At 34.7% G+C, this 18,322-nt stretch overlaps 1 protein-coding gene across 5 annotated transcripts in view; it reads left to right on the plus strand.

Moving 5' to 3' along the window:
- CCSER1 (coiled-coil serine rich protein 1) overlaps nucleotides 1-18,322 on the plus strand; it is a 1,246,259-nt gene that overhangs the window by 979,203 nt on the left and 248,734 nt on the right. Inside the window, exon 11 of one of the 5 annotated variants that reach the window (XM_029234581.1) lies at nucleotides 3,315-4,125. The exons of the other annotated variants lie outside the window; for them this stretch is intronic. Coding sequence (XP_029090414.1) covers nucleotides 3,315-3,392 — 78 coding nt within the window. The 3' untranslated portion in view covers nucleotides 3,393-4,125. Of the gene's footprint in view, nucleotides 1-3,314; nucleotides 4,126-18,322 lie in introns of those variants that run through there. 5 annotated transcript variants of the gene reach the window in all.

Consider the following 18,322-nt stretch of genomic DNA (forward strand, 5'->3'; position numbering starts at 1 on the left):
AACCAATTTGAAAAGGCTACACACTGTATGATTCCAACTATATGACATTCTGGAAAAAGCAAAACTATGAGACAGTAAAAATATCAGTGGTTGCCAAGGGTTAGCAGGGAGGGAAGGATGAGTAAGCAGAGCATAGAAGATTTTTAGGAAAATTAAACTACTCTGTATGATACTATAATGGTAGATGCACATCATTATAAATTTGTCAAAATCCGTTGAATGCACAACACCAAGAGTGGACCCTAAGGTACACTGTGGACTCCGGGTGACTGTGATCTGTCAGTGCAGGTTCATCAGTTATAGCAAATGTACCATTGTGGTGACGGATGTGGATGATGGAAGAGGGTATGCGTGTCTTGGGGCGGGGGTTATAGGGGAACTCTGTAACTTCTATTCCGTTTTGCTGTGAACCTGAAACTGCTCTAAAAAATAAAGTCTATTTTTTAAAATGATTCCATTGAGCATAAACATATAACTAAATTAAATGACTCCAAGAAGTGTAATGAAAAATACAAATATACAAGTCACCTGTACAAAGTGCAATGAAAAGAAACTTGATGTAGAGATAGGCAAATTGAGGGGTGAATTGTGATCTGGGGAGACAACCAGAGAATGTATGTATAACACCTAATATCAAGTTTTTCATTGGAATTAAAGGAGAATCATACAATAAGTTGCTTGGAGCCAGTCAGATAAAAACTTAAAGCCACAGACTTCTTCTCCCTCAGAATTCTATTGAGTTACTCTGCCTTTAACCTAATCGTGACCCTCCCCATCAATTATCACAACTAGAAGTTTCAGAAATTAAGAGACTAGCTTCTCTACTCAGAGTATTATTAATATAGTACCTTCCCATATTCTACATTTTGTTTGCATGGTCTGTTCTTGAGTTATTATAAGGAGTAAATTTGAGTATCCATTTTCTCTAATTATACAGCTAATAAAGATGTGTCCTAACATACTATAAGCCCTGGACATATTTTTCTAGTATACAGGAAAATTAATGTGATTTTTAGTTTCTAATCTGAGATTCAATAATCCAGCTTTATAGGGAAAAAAATGAGGGTTTTTTTGTCACTTGGACTTGAGGCAGCTCATTAAAAATTCTAAAAGGTATAGAACAAAAACACAAAACATTTCTCACATGTGATGAATTTTTGCTACAAGCAATGATGGTTTTTTAAATCAACCTTTCATAGTGAATAATGATCTTGTGCTCTCGAGTCAAACCTATGTGTATATATCCTAGTTTAGGATCTGTGAGATTTAGGCAGATCTTAACTAGGATATATACACATATCCAGATCTTTCTTGGATTCCTTTCCTTTTGAATAACACAGAAATAACATTATTTCATCTCAAAACGCAAAACTGGAACAGTAGTTAGGAGATTCTGACTTGCATTGTTCAATACTTGGGAGCAAATGACTGTTGGGATTGGTGCTGACAGTTTACACTTGAGCCTCTATAGCAAGTTTCTGGAGTACTGTGCTTTCTCCTAAGTGGAGGTTGTAATCCTTTGATCAAATTAACTCACAAATCTCCATCCAGGCCAAAATTTATTTAAACCTACCCCAGGCCAATCCCAGTAGACCGTACGAAAAGATCATGCTTCTTCCTAGGTAGATCCAGAGATACAAACATATTCTTAGACAGAAAATTTAAGCAGGGGATTTGCCTGTCTTATTTATAATCCCACAATGCAAGCATACAGACACTTTACAAGATGGTTCCCTCTTTGGTATACCTTCATAGGAACCAAGTCTGTAATACTAGCATTTGCTATTTTCTTTAAAAGAAAAATTCATTAAATGTTAGCAACAGGGATTATTTTGTGAATCCTCCATTTTAATTACTCAACCAGCTTTATTTTTTTAATTTTTATTTTATATTGGAGCATAGTTGATTTACAATGTTGTGTTAGTTTCAGGTGTACAGCAAAGTGATTCCATTACACATATACATGTATCTATTCTTTTTCAAATTCTTTTTCCATTTAGGTTATTACAGAATATTGAGCAGAGTTCCTTGTGCTATACAGTAGCTCCTAGTTGGTTATCCATTTTAAATATAGCAGTGTGAGCTTTAAAAACTTATATAGCTCCTTAACTGCTTCTAAACTAAATCTAAAGTTAATTCTACAAAGAGTTTTCTCATCAGAAAAAATGGAAATAATAATAAAGGTAAAAAATTTTAACTACCTCAGGGTCTGTTATGGAACTGAGATAATGCTTTTCATATACTAAATATAGGAGCTTCAGAATAAATGTTCAATAAATATTAGTTAATCTTTTTCAAATATTCTTGTCATTTTTTATATTTATAATAAACTCTTTTTTTTTTTTTTTTTGCGGTACGCGAGCCTCTCCCTCTCACTGTTGTGGCCTTTCCCGTTGCGGAGCACAGTCTCCGGACGTGCAGGCTCAGCGGGCATGGCTCACGGGCCCAGCCGCTCCGCAGCATGTGGGATCTTCCCGGACCGGGGCACAAACCCGTGTCCCCTGCATTGGCAGGCGGACTGTCAACCACTGCGCCACCAGGGAAGCCCTATAATGAACTCTTGATTTTCACAGAGATCTATATTTACCTAACATTCTAAAACTTCTCTTTGAGTATATTATAATTTAATTTTGTGACGGAGATCAGTGCCAGGAATAAAAATATGCAACTTGAATTACAATATGTCTTTGTACAGAATTTTATCAACTGGAAGGATATAGCAAAGTTGTTCTGACTTTGCTGTATATCAAGCAGAATTAATATTTTTATTTAATAACTTTTTCTTTCCATTTGATTATGCTGTTTTTCAGTGATTAACTTTTATTGATGCACAAATTAGGGCCATTTTATTGAGGTCATTATTTTTCTATATAGTGTCTGAGGTAGAAAAAGGACAGAGCAAATACTAGTACACTGCTTAGTTTAAGACTTTGAGAAAATGTTTGCATCAGCTAAGGAATTGGTGCAAGGGAACCTACTTTTTAAGGAGGCCACTTCATAAATATCATGTGTGTTCTACTTTTCACAAAACCCCCTTCCTGTCAAATTTAGATGTTCCCATCTTTGATGGTAATTTTTATTTTACTTTTTTATTTTAGTGTATTACAAATTATTTTTAATTTCCTACAAATATTATTTTAATATATATGTCTGCCAAATGGAATAACTCAAAAGCCTTATTTAATAAAAGCCTCTTAAACCATCTTTATTTTGTGTTTCTTTTCATTTTCTTTACTCATTTCTACAACATTTTCTACTGTTACTAATGATCAGTTCCTCCAGAAAAAAAAAAAAAAAATGTGTTTTATTTACAGGGCACAGCTTATGGAAGTGCTCCTGTACCTTCTCGCAGGCAATTATGTGAGTCTCTTATATTCAGCTCTGTGTTGTAAACATGACGATGTGTTTCTGTGCTGTAGCATGGCATGCTGATTGAGATCAAATGCCCTAATGCAATCCCCAGTGTTGTATATTACCTACAATGTTTGTAGTAAATGGTTCCCTTTGCCTCTTCCTTACCTGTTTGTCATTATCCAGACCATTTAAGAAAACTGCACTGCGATGTGGCCAAGTGTGTTGAGGCTTCAAGAATGGCTCAAAGTCTGGGGCAAGGATAGAAGTGGCTCTTATTTAAGTTTATTTTCACTTAGCAACAATAATAGCACTTTCTTTGTTAACCAAATCAGTACGCTTTCTTAAATCCTAACTTCTTTTACAGACTTGTTCAAAGAGCCCTTGTATCATACACAGCTGTGTTTTAGTCACAGCTAATGAGACCTCTTTCCTTGAAAAGGAAAAATCCATTAAAAGGAATCCTACTTCTAGTGAATTTAAAGCAAACGTGACTTTCCAACCACTTCAGTTTATTTCTAAGTCATCGTATTTAGAAAATTTGAAAATAATCTATAAATTTTTAGATAGAAATCCTGGATTTTACAACGTTGCTTAGCTGTATTATAAGTATACGCACCTCGCAGAGAGTCAGATATTTGCTCTTCAGCTCAGGAGATTTCTGTGACAGCTTGTCTGCTTTAACATGAACCTTTTGTCAATGAGAGATGTATATGTAAATTTAATATGTAGAATCTCCAGAGTGCCATCAGACTTTGAAAAAGAGCTATTTTCATCGCCATTTCCATCCATGACTTTTCTCTTCTCCCACACCAGCATCCATCAGAAAATCATGGTTGTTTACCTCCATTATAGACTGCTACAGCAATACACCACGTGATTCTAATTGTTGTGCCTAGCAATAAATGCCAAGTAGAATCATCTTAGTATGGTTTTAAAGGTGATTCAAAGGTACAGTCCTGTTTGCATAATGCTTTTCTTCACTATTGGCAAAAGAAATATATGATTCGATGACGTTCACTGAGAAGGATCTGTGAATCAATTACAAAAGACAAACAAATAAACAAAAAAACCATTATAAAGATGCTTAAGGAACAAACAGAAATTTGCACTTTAGTACCTTCTTTTTCATGAAAGAGTGTTGCACGTTTGAATTCTTATGAATAAAGTGGTAGTGAAAAGAATTGCTAATGTGAATAGAAGATGGGATTTAGATATATTAAATATTCCTCTAAAGTTAAATAATCATCAACTGGTCTCAAACTATCCCTTGCTGTTATTTCATTTTATCTATTTCTCTATCATCTAACTTTCTAAAATATACTAAAGGTATGGTTTCTTTTATGTACGTATTGGTGCAATATTATTACCAAACCAAACTTGAGGCCTCTTGCCCACGAGAGCAGTAAAACCAATCTACTGACACCAGCTTGTGGTGAAGGAAAGTACAACATTTATTGTAAGGCACTGTACAAGGAGTGCAGGGCAGCTAATGCTCAAAACACCCAAACTCCCTGATGGGTTTCAGGGAAGCATTTTCAAAGGCAAGGTGAGGGGAGGTAGTTACAGGGTGTGTGATCAGCTCGTGTACAGTTCTCTGGTTCATTGATGGTGAGGTAGCAGGGTGGTGTCACAGGGGTAAACCTTATCAATCCTCAGCCTCCAGTAGGTCTGGGGGCTAAGTGCTCATGGTCATCATGTAGTTAACTTCTTCCATTTGGTGGGGTTTTTAGCATCTATAAGACGAGTCAGGAGTGTGCACCAGGCACTGCCATCTGTGTCCTTCAGGGAGGAACTAAAGATTCTGTGACTGCCACATGGCTGATTTACTGTTTAAATTCTTACCAATTCTCCTGGCCCAACTGCTATTTTTGTCACTACATGTTTACATCCTTTCACTCATTAATTCTTGAGCCAGGCTTATGTGACTCAGAGGAGAACTGGGAAACTATAGCTTTTCTACACATAAGAGGCAAGCAGAGGACATGGGGGTGGGGTCTACCCTGGGAAGGCCCAATAGGGTCCCTGCTCAGTTACAGTATTAACTGATAAAAATTGAAAACTATAGCCAGAACACCAGTGAGATAAAAAATATTCTTTTTTTTTATTTGCCTCTTTTTAAAGTAAAAATCATTATTGTGCATATAAGTTAGATTGCCTTAAAGACAAAGAAATGTATATTGTTATGGAGATAGAGAAAATATTGTTGCTAGAAACTTCGGGGAATGTGAATTCATTATATATGCCATGATATCATGAGTGGAAATATAAAGGTTATGGAAGTACAGTCTTCAATTTGGACTAAACATATTTCTCACTTTTACAAAATCAAAATGTATAATTTGAAAATAATACTGGATATTTGAGAGTTCAGATCATTGGTTCTAGTTAAATCAGAGTGAATCCTACAAAAAGCAAAGGGAAAAATAAAATGATGGATGGTTTCTCTAAGTTCTCTAAGTCTAAGGATCTAAAATTGAAATGTTTCCTGTGCCTCAATGGATAAGACCATAAAATGGGTATTACTCTCCTAAGCATGGGGACTTGGAAATAGTAAACTTATAAGACATAAATTTGGAATGCTACCTATCACATTTCTTTTTGGTCAAGTACAAGTCTTCGGATCTCTGAATTACCTATTAGTAGAGACTCCTTAAGTATTTGTAATTGTGGTGATTATTAAAGATACTACGTCGAGAGCCTGAATGTTTTATTCTACACATGAACATCACAATGCTAATATTAAATGTCTTTATTCCTACCCTATTCCCTAAAATCAATACCTATATAGATATCTTACAGTTGATTCCTGATTCTAGTATTTTATATTTTTGACTATATCAAAAGTGGTAACTAATACTTTCTTGAAGTTACAATTAACCAAAGTTTTATTCATTTTTTATTCAGTATTAAGGGCTTCCTTGTTTGACGGCTGTCACTTTATTTCAAAAACATATCCATTTTTAACAGTTCTCTTTTGTCATAACCCAAAACAGAATCTAGCAGCAAAGAGGGATTGCCTAGATGATGAGGTAATTGGAAAGGCTGTGATTCTACAATGAGAAGGTTCACAACTCCATCTCAGGAAACATTATGTGGCTTTTAATTAACAGGCCCACTCAAATATGTCTTTATTTGTTACTTAGTTGATCAGAATTAAATTGGAGAACTATTGTCTTGGTTAATACTTATCATTTTCAGAGAGATGCTTGCAGAATGATTAACAAACTTGGGGAAGAGGGAGTCTTGAAAAGTTTTTTGAATGCTAATAGTACATTTTTTATTATTAAATGCTTAAAAGGATACATCATCTATTCAAGTGATATTGCCTTCTTAATTTCCTACTGGTTTACATTTTAAAAGTTATAATCAACTTTAGTGAGTAAAGTGCTATCATATGCTGGTAAAGACCAACTCTAAATTTGTATGCATTGAGATGTATAATATTTGAATAAATTTTTGCAAAGATTTGATCCATAAAATGCTATCCCAACAATTCAAAATACAGGAACTGATTTTACAATGGTTATTGCTTTCCATTTTACAGTAGTAACCATTTTAAGAGCTCCAAATTACAGGACCATGTATTTCTAACAGATGTGTCTTGTTATCTTTTTCAAGAGAATATTCTAAAATTTAATAAACTGATTCCAAAATTTACTAAGCCATAAATATAAAAACCGTGAACACAAAATTTCAAAATCCAAGCAACAGTTCAAAAATGACTTGTCTAAAATAATCGTGTGCTTTATTTTTGTATTTCGCAACATGGATTCATTGTTTCCCAATTTATGAAAGAAAGGGACATCAAATATTTACAAGTAGTCTATTCAATGGTAGTTACCTAATTTAGCTGACATTCTCCAGATAGTTGAATGTCAACCTAACTGAAATGACTACAAGTGATAATCATACTGCCTTCCTACTCAGAATCAGATAGCAGTCTCCTTTATAACACAAATAGAACTGAAACTATATATTTACAAGGGAGGTCATAAACATGAAAACATATGCTTTTTATTGTTTGAAAAGTAGTTGAAGAATTGCCCTAAAAATAAAGGGAAATTATTTTTGCCACATGTGATCAAAAGATTAAATACTTCCATAGGCTTTTGCACATTATACGTCAATCAGTCCTTGAAAATATAAAAGTATTCTATGAAATAGTTACCATTTTTTATTCAATTTATCAAGAAAAATTTATACTATCAATTTTCCAAAGTATGTTTTTCTCTCATTTGCTTTAATTTACCTCCCCTAATTTTCAATCAAGTTTCTTGTCCCTTCTTTTTAGAGCTAAATAGCATTTTTTAAATCCCAAGTTGATTTCATCAGCAAGTGATGAAAAACAACAAATTCAATAAGAAAGGAGAGCAGAGTATTCATTTACAATAATATAAATCTCAAAGTCAGAATGAATGGTCTTAAGATGCTGAGCTGGCTGTGTAAGAACAGATTTTTCAAACTATTGTTCTCACTGTGCCTTCTGATTTATTCCTTTCCTTCTTGGTTTATCAGTTTATTTGTTTTCATTTCCCTTTCTTTTGTCTCTCTCATCCCACACTATATCTTTCCATCCTATTTTAGATGTAACTTCCGTTTTACTTGTTTTCTTCTTTCTTTGCTGTGCTTGGAAGCAATAAAGGAAGTGGTTTCAATAGTTGTGAGAACTACCAGAAATTTCCTATCACTGTCTTTTTTTTCTTTTAATTAATTTATTTATTTATTTATTTTTACATCTTTATTGGGGTATAATTGCTTTACAATGGTGTGTTAGTTTCTGCTTTATAACAAAGTGAATCAGCTATACATATACATATGTTCCCATATCCCCTCCCTCTTGCGTCTCCCTCCCTCCCACCCTCCCTATCCCACCCTTCCAGGCGGTCACAAAGCACGGAGCTGATCTCCCTGTGCTATGCGGCTGCATCTCACTAGCTATCTACCTTACGTTTGGTAGTGTATATATGTCCATGCCTCTCTCTCGCTTTGTCACAGCTCACCCTTCCTCCTCCCCATATCCTCAAGTCCGTTCTCTAGTAGGTCTGTGTCTTTATTCCTGTCTTACCCCTAGGTTCTTCATGACATTTTTTTTTCTTAAATTCCATATATATGTGTTAGCATACGGTATTTGTCTTTCTCTTTCTGACTTACTTCACTCTGTATGACAGACTCTAGGTCCATCCACCTCATTACAAATAGCTCAATTTCGTTTCTTTTTATGGCTGAGTAATATTGCATTGTGTATATGTGCCACATCTTCTTTATCCACTCATCCGATGATGGACACTTAGGTTGTTTTCATCTCCGAGCTATTGTAAATAGAGCTGCCTTTGAAATACACCTTTGGAAGACATGTCTAGTAGGGTTGCTACAAACCTTACATGAGTAAAGCAATGCTTATCTGGTTCTGCATTCTTAGGGAACAAAGACAAATACACTGTGTTTATAAGTTCACATTTAAACACACATATATATCAGGGATTGAGGAAGTTCCCTTCTTTGGAAAAGAGGTTTCAGTCAGAAAGAAAACAGAAAGGAAAAGTTTTAAATGGCATGATGAAATTATGAATATACCACTAATAGAAGACAAGCTAATACAATAGATTGCTAGAAAGTGGGAAAGGTGCCAAAGAAAAATGTATACGTTGTAATCCTATAATTTACAAGGAAAATGTTAAATATTGTCTTTCCTTTGAGTCCAAAATAATGGTTTTACATTTAATTGAGGTTACAGTTTTGAGCTGCTAAAAAGTAAAAAGCTATGCTCAGTTACAATAAAAAGAAAGAAAAAGGCATTTCCTTTGATGTATACATAATTGTGATTATCATTCTAGGCTATTAAATTTGTCTAGATAATGAATATATGTTAAAACTGTACATAGGTGCTCTGGTTTCAACTTGAGATGTAGAATGCTGAAAAGAGCATTGTTCCTACCCTTACAATAATAACAGAAATCCTGGAGAGAATATAAATTCACGTTTCTTGAACCATCAGAGAGCTACAGTCACAGGGTAGTCAGATAACCTAAGATAGACGTAAAGACAAGTACTTGGCAAGGAGAGACCATATGTAGCAGACACAGTCAGATAACAGTAAGAATTATGTTAAATTCTGGTCAACTAATTGGTAAGGGGGAAATGTAGCCTATGAAGAGAATATAAATATAACGAAAATTTACACCACTTACAGGATCTTCTCTACAGGCCTCACTAGATGCTCACATTACAATATTGGCAAGATTCCTGAGAAAGTGTCTCTTGAGCTAAAGATCAAAAGACAGGATCTGCAGCTACTATAGGAAAGGCACAAAACCACCCAGATGCTTCTTCCCTATTGTCCATATAGAACAAAAGCCTAAAATTCAGGGGGGAAAGCAATACACAGGTGAAAACCCATTGCGGCTTGGAGAAGGGAACAGAAAAACATCCTTTATTCCTGGGTCAGGGACAAGAATACATGATGGACCCAGAGCAGCTGGGGGAGAAGACAGACACCCGGAAGGCCACATCTGTGAGGCCCTGGGGCACAGTGTCTTCCTAAGATTTAGGCTCAATCAGAGGAGCAGAGAATGCCTCACTCTTTGTACCACAAACCAATAAGCAGTGAGTTATAAGTCATCAGAGAATATGGCTGGGAGTGTTACAAGAGTGCTGTAAAGCACCATGCAAAGGAGACACTAAAGGTGAAGGTGGACCATACATTTAAGAAAATCCCTGACAAATCAGTTCCTACCCTAAATACCAGGTATCATTAGAGAAAGTTGAAGGCTCTGGGTAACCACAACAACAGCGACAAACTCAGTTCAGTTCTGCCTAGGTTGACACAAATGTCCATCCTAAAGCCTTAGCAGAAGGAATGGCATGCCCATTTCCAGACATAAAATTTATTTACCAATGTCTCTAATGTCCTACACAATATGTCTGGCTTTCCACAAAAATTTGACGGCACAAGGAAAAGCAAGAAAAAACAACACACTGCCTAGGGACAAAAGAATCAACAGAATCAGATTCAGATATTATGCAGATGTTGGAAACATCAGAAAGGGGAATTAAAATAACAATAATATGTTAACACTCTAATGGAAAAGTTTGATAACATGCAAGAACAAGAGTACAACTTCAGCAGAGAGATAGAACTCTAAGGATAAATCAAATAGAAATGCTAGATATTAAAAGCTCAATAACGGATGAAGAATGCCTGTGATGGTCTTACATGTATATTCAACATAGCCAAGGACACAATCAATGAACTTGAAAGTAGGTGAATATAAACTACCCAAACTGAAACACAACAGGAAAGAAATGGCAAGGAGCACAAAAAAAAAAAAAAAAGGAATATTCAAGAGCTGTGGAACAATAACAAGTGGTCTGACTTATGTGTAACTGAAATCTTGGTGAGAAAAAGAACAGTACAAAAGAAAAATTTGAGAAATAAAGGCCACAGATTTTCTAAAATTAATGGCACACACCAAATTACAGCTCCAAGAAGCTTAATGAGCACCAAACAGATAAAGAAGAATAAAAAATACACCCAGGAATATCATATTCAAACTACTGAAAAACAAAGTCTGAACATAGCCAGAGGAAGAAAAAATATACATTACATACAGAGGAACAAAGATGAGAATACAGTAGACTTCTCATCAAGAACCCTGTAAGCCAGGAGACAATAAAGTGACATCTTTAAAGTTCTGAAAGGGAAAAACCAACTGGCAACACAGAATTCTATAGTTCAGTGAATATATCTTACAAAAATGAAAATAAAAAACTTTTTCAGAAAAACAAATACTGAGAAAATTCATTGCCAGCATACCTCCACTATAAGGAATGTTAAAGAAGTAAAAGAATAGCACTGGAAATGGAACTAAAAACAAACTTTCCTTTAAAAATCACATAAAGATCTCTTCTGTATTCCTGTATGATTTATGAAATGTTATGATTTAATTTGTTAACCTTAAGTTAGATTAAATTATACTTACTACTAAGGTATTACAAAAATAATTATCATCTTAGTCTGTTCCAACTACTATAACAAAAATACCATAGATTGGGTGGCTTAAACAAACATTTATTTCTCACAGTTCTGGAGGCTGGGAAGTCCAAGATTAAGGAGCTAGCAAAGTTGGTGTCTGATGAGATCCCACTTCCTGGTTCACACTGGCTTCTCACTTCTCATGTGGCAGAAGGGGTGAGGGAACTCTCTGGTGTCTCTTTCATAAGGGCACTAATCCTATTCATGAGGACTCTGCCTCTCTAAGGCCTCACCTCCAAGTATCATCTCATTGAGGAAGAGGTTTCAACATATGAATTTTGAGGAAATACAAATATTCAGTCTATAGCAATCATAATTATAATATTTTGGTAGTTTATGCCTCCTACCTCTATAATAGTTATTTTGTAGGTATTTCTTTTTGTCTGTGTATGTATGCATTTTTATGTTAATACAGTTTTATAATGGGTATTTAAAGTTAATGATAAAGCAGAAACTGGGAATGCAATAAGATACAGAGGAGAGGCAGGAATCAATATTACTAAAATCTGAATGATCCAGTGATTCATTTGCTATTCCATATTTCTATACCTCAATGACTATAACATGTATTGTCGTGTGGTCACAGTCCACTCTTACAAAAGTTAGCATATTCTTGTTGTAATTAAAATATTAGAAATTATTCTAAAACACAGTGGCAACATTTAAGGATTGGAAGGGACTTCCCTGGTGGTGCAGTGGTTAAGAAGCTGCCTGCCAATGCAGGGGACACGGGTTCAATCCCTGGTCTGGGAAGATTCCCACATGACATGGAGCAACTAAGCCCATGCGCCACAACTACTGAGCCTGCGCTTTAGACCCCATGAGCCACAACTACTGAAGCCCACGTGCCCTAGAGCCCACGTGCCGCAACTACTGGGCCCGCATGCTGCAACTACTGAAGCCCATGTGCCTAGAGCCCATGCTCCGCAACAAGAGAAGCCACAGCAATGAGAAGCATGCACCACAACAAAGAGTAGCTCCCGCTCGCCACAACTTCATTGCATGCAGCAACAAAGACCCAATGTGGCCAAAAATGAATTAAAAAAATTTTTAAAAAAGGATTGGAAATTGAAGTTCAAAATTTAATAGGCAAGGAATATTTTGGGCTAATACTATAATGTAGAATAAAAGGAATATGAGCTTGCTTTCATATTTTCGTTTTAAATAAATAGTGAGCTAATTAAATGAATTAAGTTACTACCTTTAAGAATTAGGAATAATCAGAACACTCTTAGAACTTTGGAAGTTGTTTTGATCATTAACCAACATCTAATTATTAAAGGAGTAAAATTTTCTCTGTACTTGTTCATATATGTTATTTTATCAATTTTTTACCTTCTACATATTAATAAATATCTGTCAGCACTCACAAGGTGCTGGATCCTAACTTTATTAAAGTTTACAGATAAGTGATAAGACCACTAATGACATAGAAATGAAAGCTTAGAATAAAGAAACATATTAAAGAAATATGTTAGAAAATATAATTTATATTTAGTAGTTGTGGTCAGTTGATATCATAGAGTTTAAGGGTGAATTTAATTTAAACTGTTACGAGTTTTCTTGAAGATGCAAATAGGTTCAAAGTTCCCAAGTAGGCAGAGAATATAAGGAATTGTCATAGGCTAATAATGTGGAATTATAAATTCCATAAGTCCTAGAGATTATCTATTCCAATCCATCCATATCACTAATAAATCCTTGAGAGATTAAGTGATTTACCAAAGTCCAGGTCTTACTGACAAAGCTGGGATTCTAACCCATTTTTCTTGTATCTTCTTTCAAGGTTCTTTTTCTTAAAGTTTCTGTCAAGCTATCATCTTTTTTCTAAATTTTGTGGAAAGTTTTCCTCTTTCTATCAAACTAGGAGATGATACCCAATTAACTCGTAAAGGATGAATAAAAGTTAAGCAGGTAAACGATGTGAACAATAACAAGTCCAGGTAGATGGAGCAGCATGTGGAGAGGATGGCAGAGTCCAGAACACAGCTTCTTTGAGCGGTTGTGCATAGCTCACAGGGCTGAAGGGTTGGGTACTTGCGCAATTGAAGTATTGCCTTGCAGTGCTGGAAAGGGTCAGTTTCTCTGCTATAGGTCAAACTAAATTCACAGCAGCAAGTATTGCTATTATTTTAAATTGAGGTACAGTTGATTTACAATATTGTGCTAATTTCAAGTGTACAGCAAAGTGATTCAGATATATATATATATATAATTTCTTTTTCAGATTATTTTCCATTAGGTTATCACAAGATATTGAATATTGTTACCTGTGTTATACAGTAAATCTTTGTTGCTTATCTGTTTTCTATACAGTAGTGTGTATCTGTTAATCCCATACTCCTAATTTATCCCTCCCCCTGCTCCTTTCCCCTTTGGTAACCATAAGTTTGTTTTCTAAGCCTGTGAGTCTGTTTCCATTCTGTAAATAGATTCATTTGTATTATTTTTTTAGATTCCACATACGAGCGCTATCATATAATATTTGCCTTTCTCTGTCTGACTTCACTTAATATGATATTCTCTAGGGCCAGCCATGTTGCTGCAAATGCAATATTTCATTCTTTTTTATGGTTGAATAATATTCCTTTGTATAAATATAACACAACTTCTTTATGCATTTGTCTGTTGATGGACACTTTGGCTGTTTCCATGACTTGGCTGTTGTAAATAGTGCTGCTATGAACATAGGGGTGCGCGTATCTTTTTGAATAAGTGTTTTTGTTTTTTCTCATATATATAGCCAGGAGTGGAACTGCTGGATCATATGATAGTTCTATTTTTAGTTTTTTGAGAGAACCTCCATACTGTTTTCCAAAGTGGCTGCACCAATTTATATTCCTACCAAGAGTGTAGGAGGGTTCCCTTTTCTCCACAACCTCTCCAGTATTTATTATTTGTAGACCTTTTGATTATAGCTATTCTGACTTATGTGAGGTGATACCTCATTGTGGTTTTGATGTGTATTTCTCTAAAAATTAACAATGTTGAGCACCTTTTCATGTGCCTGTTGGCCATCTGTATGTCTTCTTTGGAGAAATGTCTATTTAGGTCTTCTGCCCACTTTGTTGATTGGGTTTTTTGTTTTTCTTATATTGAGTTGTATGAACTGTTTGTATATTTTGGAAATAGATCCCATGTTAGGTGCACTGTTAGCAAATATTTTCTCCCATTTCATAGCTTGCCTTTTCATTTTGTTGATGATCTTCTTTGCTAAGCAAAAGCTTATAAGTTTGATTAGGTCCCATTTCTTTATTTTTGCTTTTATTTCTTTTGCCTTGGGAGACTTATCTAAGAAAAATCGCTGTGATTTATGTCAGAGAATGTTTTGCCTATGTTCTCTTCTAATTGGCAAAAGACCCTGATTTTGTATTAAAATTTAGGGGGTTTTATTGTTTGCACAAGATTATGTTCAAATAAACATTGCTAGATCACTCACATAGCCTGTAAACTATTTTAAGTCCATTTCTCAGTTTGTTATGAAATGAGGAACATATTACTTAGAATCTAATCTTTATGTCAAAGAATTAGAGATTATTGGATATGAATATAGATCAAAAATATTTTTTTTCTTCTTAAAAATTAGACCAGGAAATTCAACTCCTTTACCAGAAGTCAGTAAGTATCCATGTTAAGTCTTCCTTTGAGTGTTAAATGTACTATTTAGATCCTTAGGAAAAATTTTTTAAAGTCATTATTATAGAATTAATTACGTTACATAAAAATATTAGTATCACAATTTTTGGTAATTTAAAGTATTAGTTATATAAAATGAGTTCATTTTGTTGTCACACATATAATCTCTGGATGAGTGTTTGGTATTTTCAGTCCACTAAGAATCCTAATGTACAGACACTGCATTTGTCACAAATGGCTCCATGTTGGCCTAAAACAATTAATGTGTCAAATGTATCCCTTAATTTGTTCACTTGGAGACATGTGACTCACTTATTGTTCATAGCATGTTGATCTGGTACATTTCCCAGCCTTTAAAGTTAAAAATATACATCCTATATAAATATATAATAAAGCATTTTCTAAGAGACATAAACATTTGAAATTATGATTGGCCTCAGGACTAAAATCGATACATAATATATCTGGGTCTTCATAAGCAAATTCTCTTAAGTTGGAAAAATCTGATATGACCCTTCAAATGTGGCTATATGAGACCTCAATATATTATGATATCTAAGGAATGCAGACATCATCAATCTGAAGTAGTCATTACAACAAACCAAAGGAAAAAAAAAGAAAGAAAAAAACCCAGAAAAATAGTCAAAAGATCAAGCCTTCGAGTACTCCTTCATGAACAATCCAGGAAACACTTGAATTGTTGATCCCTATAGTAGGTATAATTTATTGTGGAAATGGGCATATTCATAAACTTAGCTCAATGCTCAAGCGTTTTCTTGTCTGTGTTATTCCATGCTCCATAGGCACACTTCTTATGATCTGTGATCGGCTTTCCCATGTAACATCTATAAAGTGGGTATGAGGCTGGGGTCTGGGGGCCTTAAGCATCTGGTTTTCTTAGCAGTGACAATCTAATTGGAAATCAATAAATTGATGTTGAACCCTACACAACTTTCACATGAACCTGTCCCTGAAAAAAATCAATTCATTCCTTGGCTGTTTTCACATCTGAAAGACAAAAGGTACAGTTTTGGGAGGCCAAAATGTGCCGAGGAAAGGTTTCCTGGGAGACTCCCACAGAACATTCTGTAGTGGCCCTTCTTATCACCACCCACCTCCTTGCAACCCTGGCTGTACTGCTAAGTCTCATTGAGAGCAATGTTGTGAACTTCTATAAATGGAATTTTTATATTCTTAACATCTTAACTTTCGTGGGATATATAGAATTGAGAAAGTTGGTAGACATAATAGATATATGGAACTCATTTGATCGAGAAATCTTTATTAGTAATCTCTACAATGAATTGAAGTAAATTCTTACATTAAGTCAAGAATCTTCTCAGAGTATCATTTTTATCTGTAAAATGTCAATTAGCATCTGAAATTAATGATGTCATTTTAATTTAATTTGGGGCCATTGTTTTTCTTTCGATTTACATGAGAAAGAACAAAAATCATTCCTTATAAATAAGTGTGCACTGGACATTGAGATTCTTTTATAAAAATTTGCTGGTCAGAATCCATTCAGTATATGTTTTGTAGCCTCTGTCTGTTTAAAATTTTGGTTTCTGCAAGATATTATTTAAGTTAGAGATGGTGATATACAGTCAGCCTTTTTTGGGTCAAAATTTTATTTACAATTAGCAAGAGTACATTTCTTTGCTCTCATGTTGAGGAACAGACAAAAGAGGCAAAACATTAAAAATAACAACAAAGGTAATATGGAATCAGGCTGTCAAAATTAAAAGCTTTTTAAAATTGCATGATTTTTTTCAGTCTCTAAATATGTAAGAATATAATTATTCTTCAAGTTATGAGCTACAAAATGTCTCCTGCAGCCCTTCATGATTTAAGCGTTTAGAGTCCTTTTTTTATCATTTCATTTTTCCATCTTCATTTCAATGTGAGTAGCTATGATGAAAGAGTCAAGAAGGCAGATGTTCAGGGAGTTAGACGAAAATTGTCTATCTGAGTTCCTGATATTACAAGAGATTCAAACGTGCTACAGAATTCTTTACTAACTAATATTCACTGCATTTAGTTAAATATTCTCATCATGCTGGTTTCTAAATCTTCACTAATATAAGAAATATACATGAAAACTGCCTTTTAATGGATTGTAGTTTATATAAATGTATACAAATCATATTTATGCTCCTTGCTAAGACAAACATGTTTTAGATATGTTCCTTTGGGAAATCCTCTTAAAGACTGCTCCTAAATGGTTGTCAGGAAGGGAACCAATGTGTTTGAGCACTGCTGGATATCAGACACCCTGTTAAGTGGTTTAAGTTACCTCATTTAATTTTCTGAACAGATCTGAAAAGTGGGCCTTAGCCCCATTTTAAAATAAGAACTCTAACTCTCTTAGAGGCTGTAGTCCTGTATTAGTTTCCTAGGACTGCCCTAACAAATTATCACAAACTTGGTGGATTAAACAACAGAAATATATTCTCTCTCAGTTCTGGGGGTCAGCAGTTTGAAATCAAGATGTCAGTAGGGTTGGTTCCTTCTTGAGTCTCGAAGAAGAATCCATTCCAAGCCCATTGCCTCACAGCTGGTGGCTGCAGAAAATTCTTGGTAGTATTTCTTGGCTTAGGGACTCTTTACTCCAATCTCTGCCTCCATTTTCACAAAGCCTTCCCTCTGTGTGCCCCTCTGTCTTCTCCTTTTCTGTCTCATAAAGACGTTGGATTTAGGGCCACTCTAAATCCAAGATGATGTCATCTCATCTCAAGAGTGTTAACTTAATTACATCTGTAAATCCCTATTTCCAAATCAGGTCACATAATGAACTGGGGGTTATGAGTTGGAAATATATTTTGGGGGTGACTATTGAGCATCTACAATGTGCAGTGGCAGAGTCAGAATTTAAATTCTGTTTTTTGTCTTTGGAGTACAAATGCTTTTCATTGTTTTACACCAACTCAGTAAATATGACTCCATATTAGGCACAAAATGACACTCCTACAAGATGACTAAAAGACAGTCCCTACCTTTGAGGTGCTTACACACTAGTGAAACATGGCTGGCTCTTTAACTTCCAAAAACCTTACATTGTCATTTCACTGTAATTACAGAGAAAAACTATAATTTAAACTGCCTAATGAAATATATTACCATACACTACTCCTTTAAGTGTATTTTCTGTATTGCTAACCATTTAGAAATCAGCAAAATGAGAAAACTCAATTAGTATGGTGGACATTAAATGTTACAAGAATTAAATAGCACTTTAAAATTTCTTGTATCAGAAAGTTGGACAAAATTTAGAGAAAATTGAATTTTTAAAGAAAAGTA

The sequence above is a fragment of the Monodon monoceros genome, unplaced genomic scaffold, assembly GCF_005190385.1.
Source record: "Monodon monoceros isolate NGI ecotype Baffin Bay Population unplaced genomic scaffold, NGI_Narwhal_1 Super_Scaffold_20, whole genome shotgun sequence".
Lineage (NCBI taxonomy): Eukaryota > Metazoa > Chordata > Mammalia > Artiodactyla > Monodontidae > Monodon > Monodon monoceros.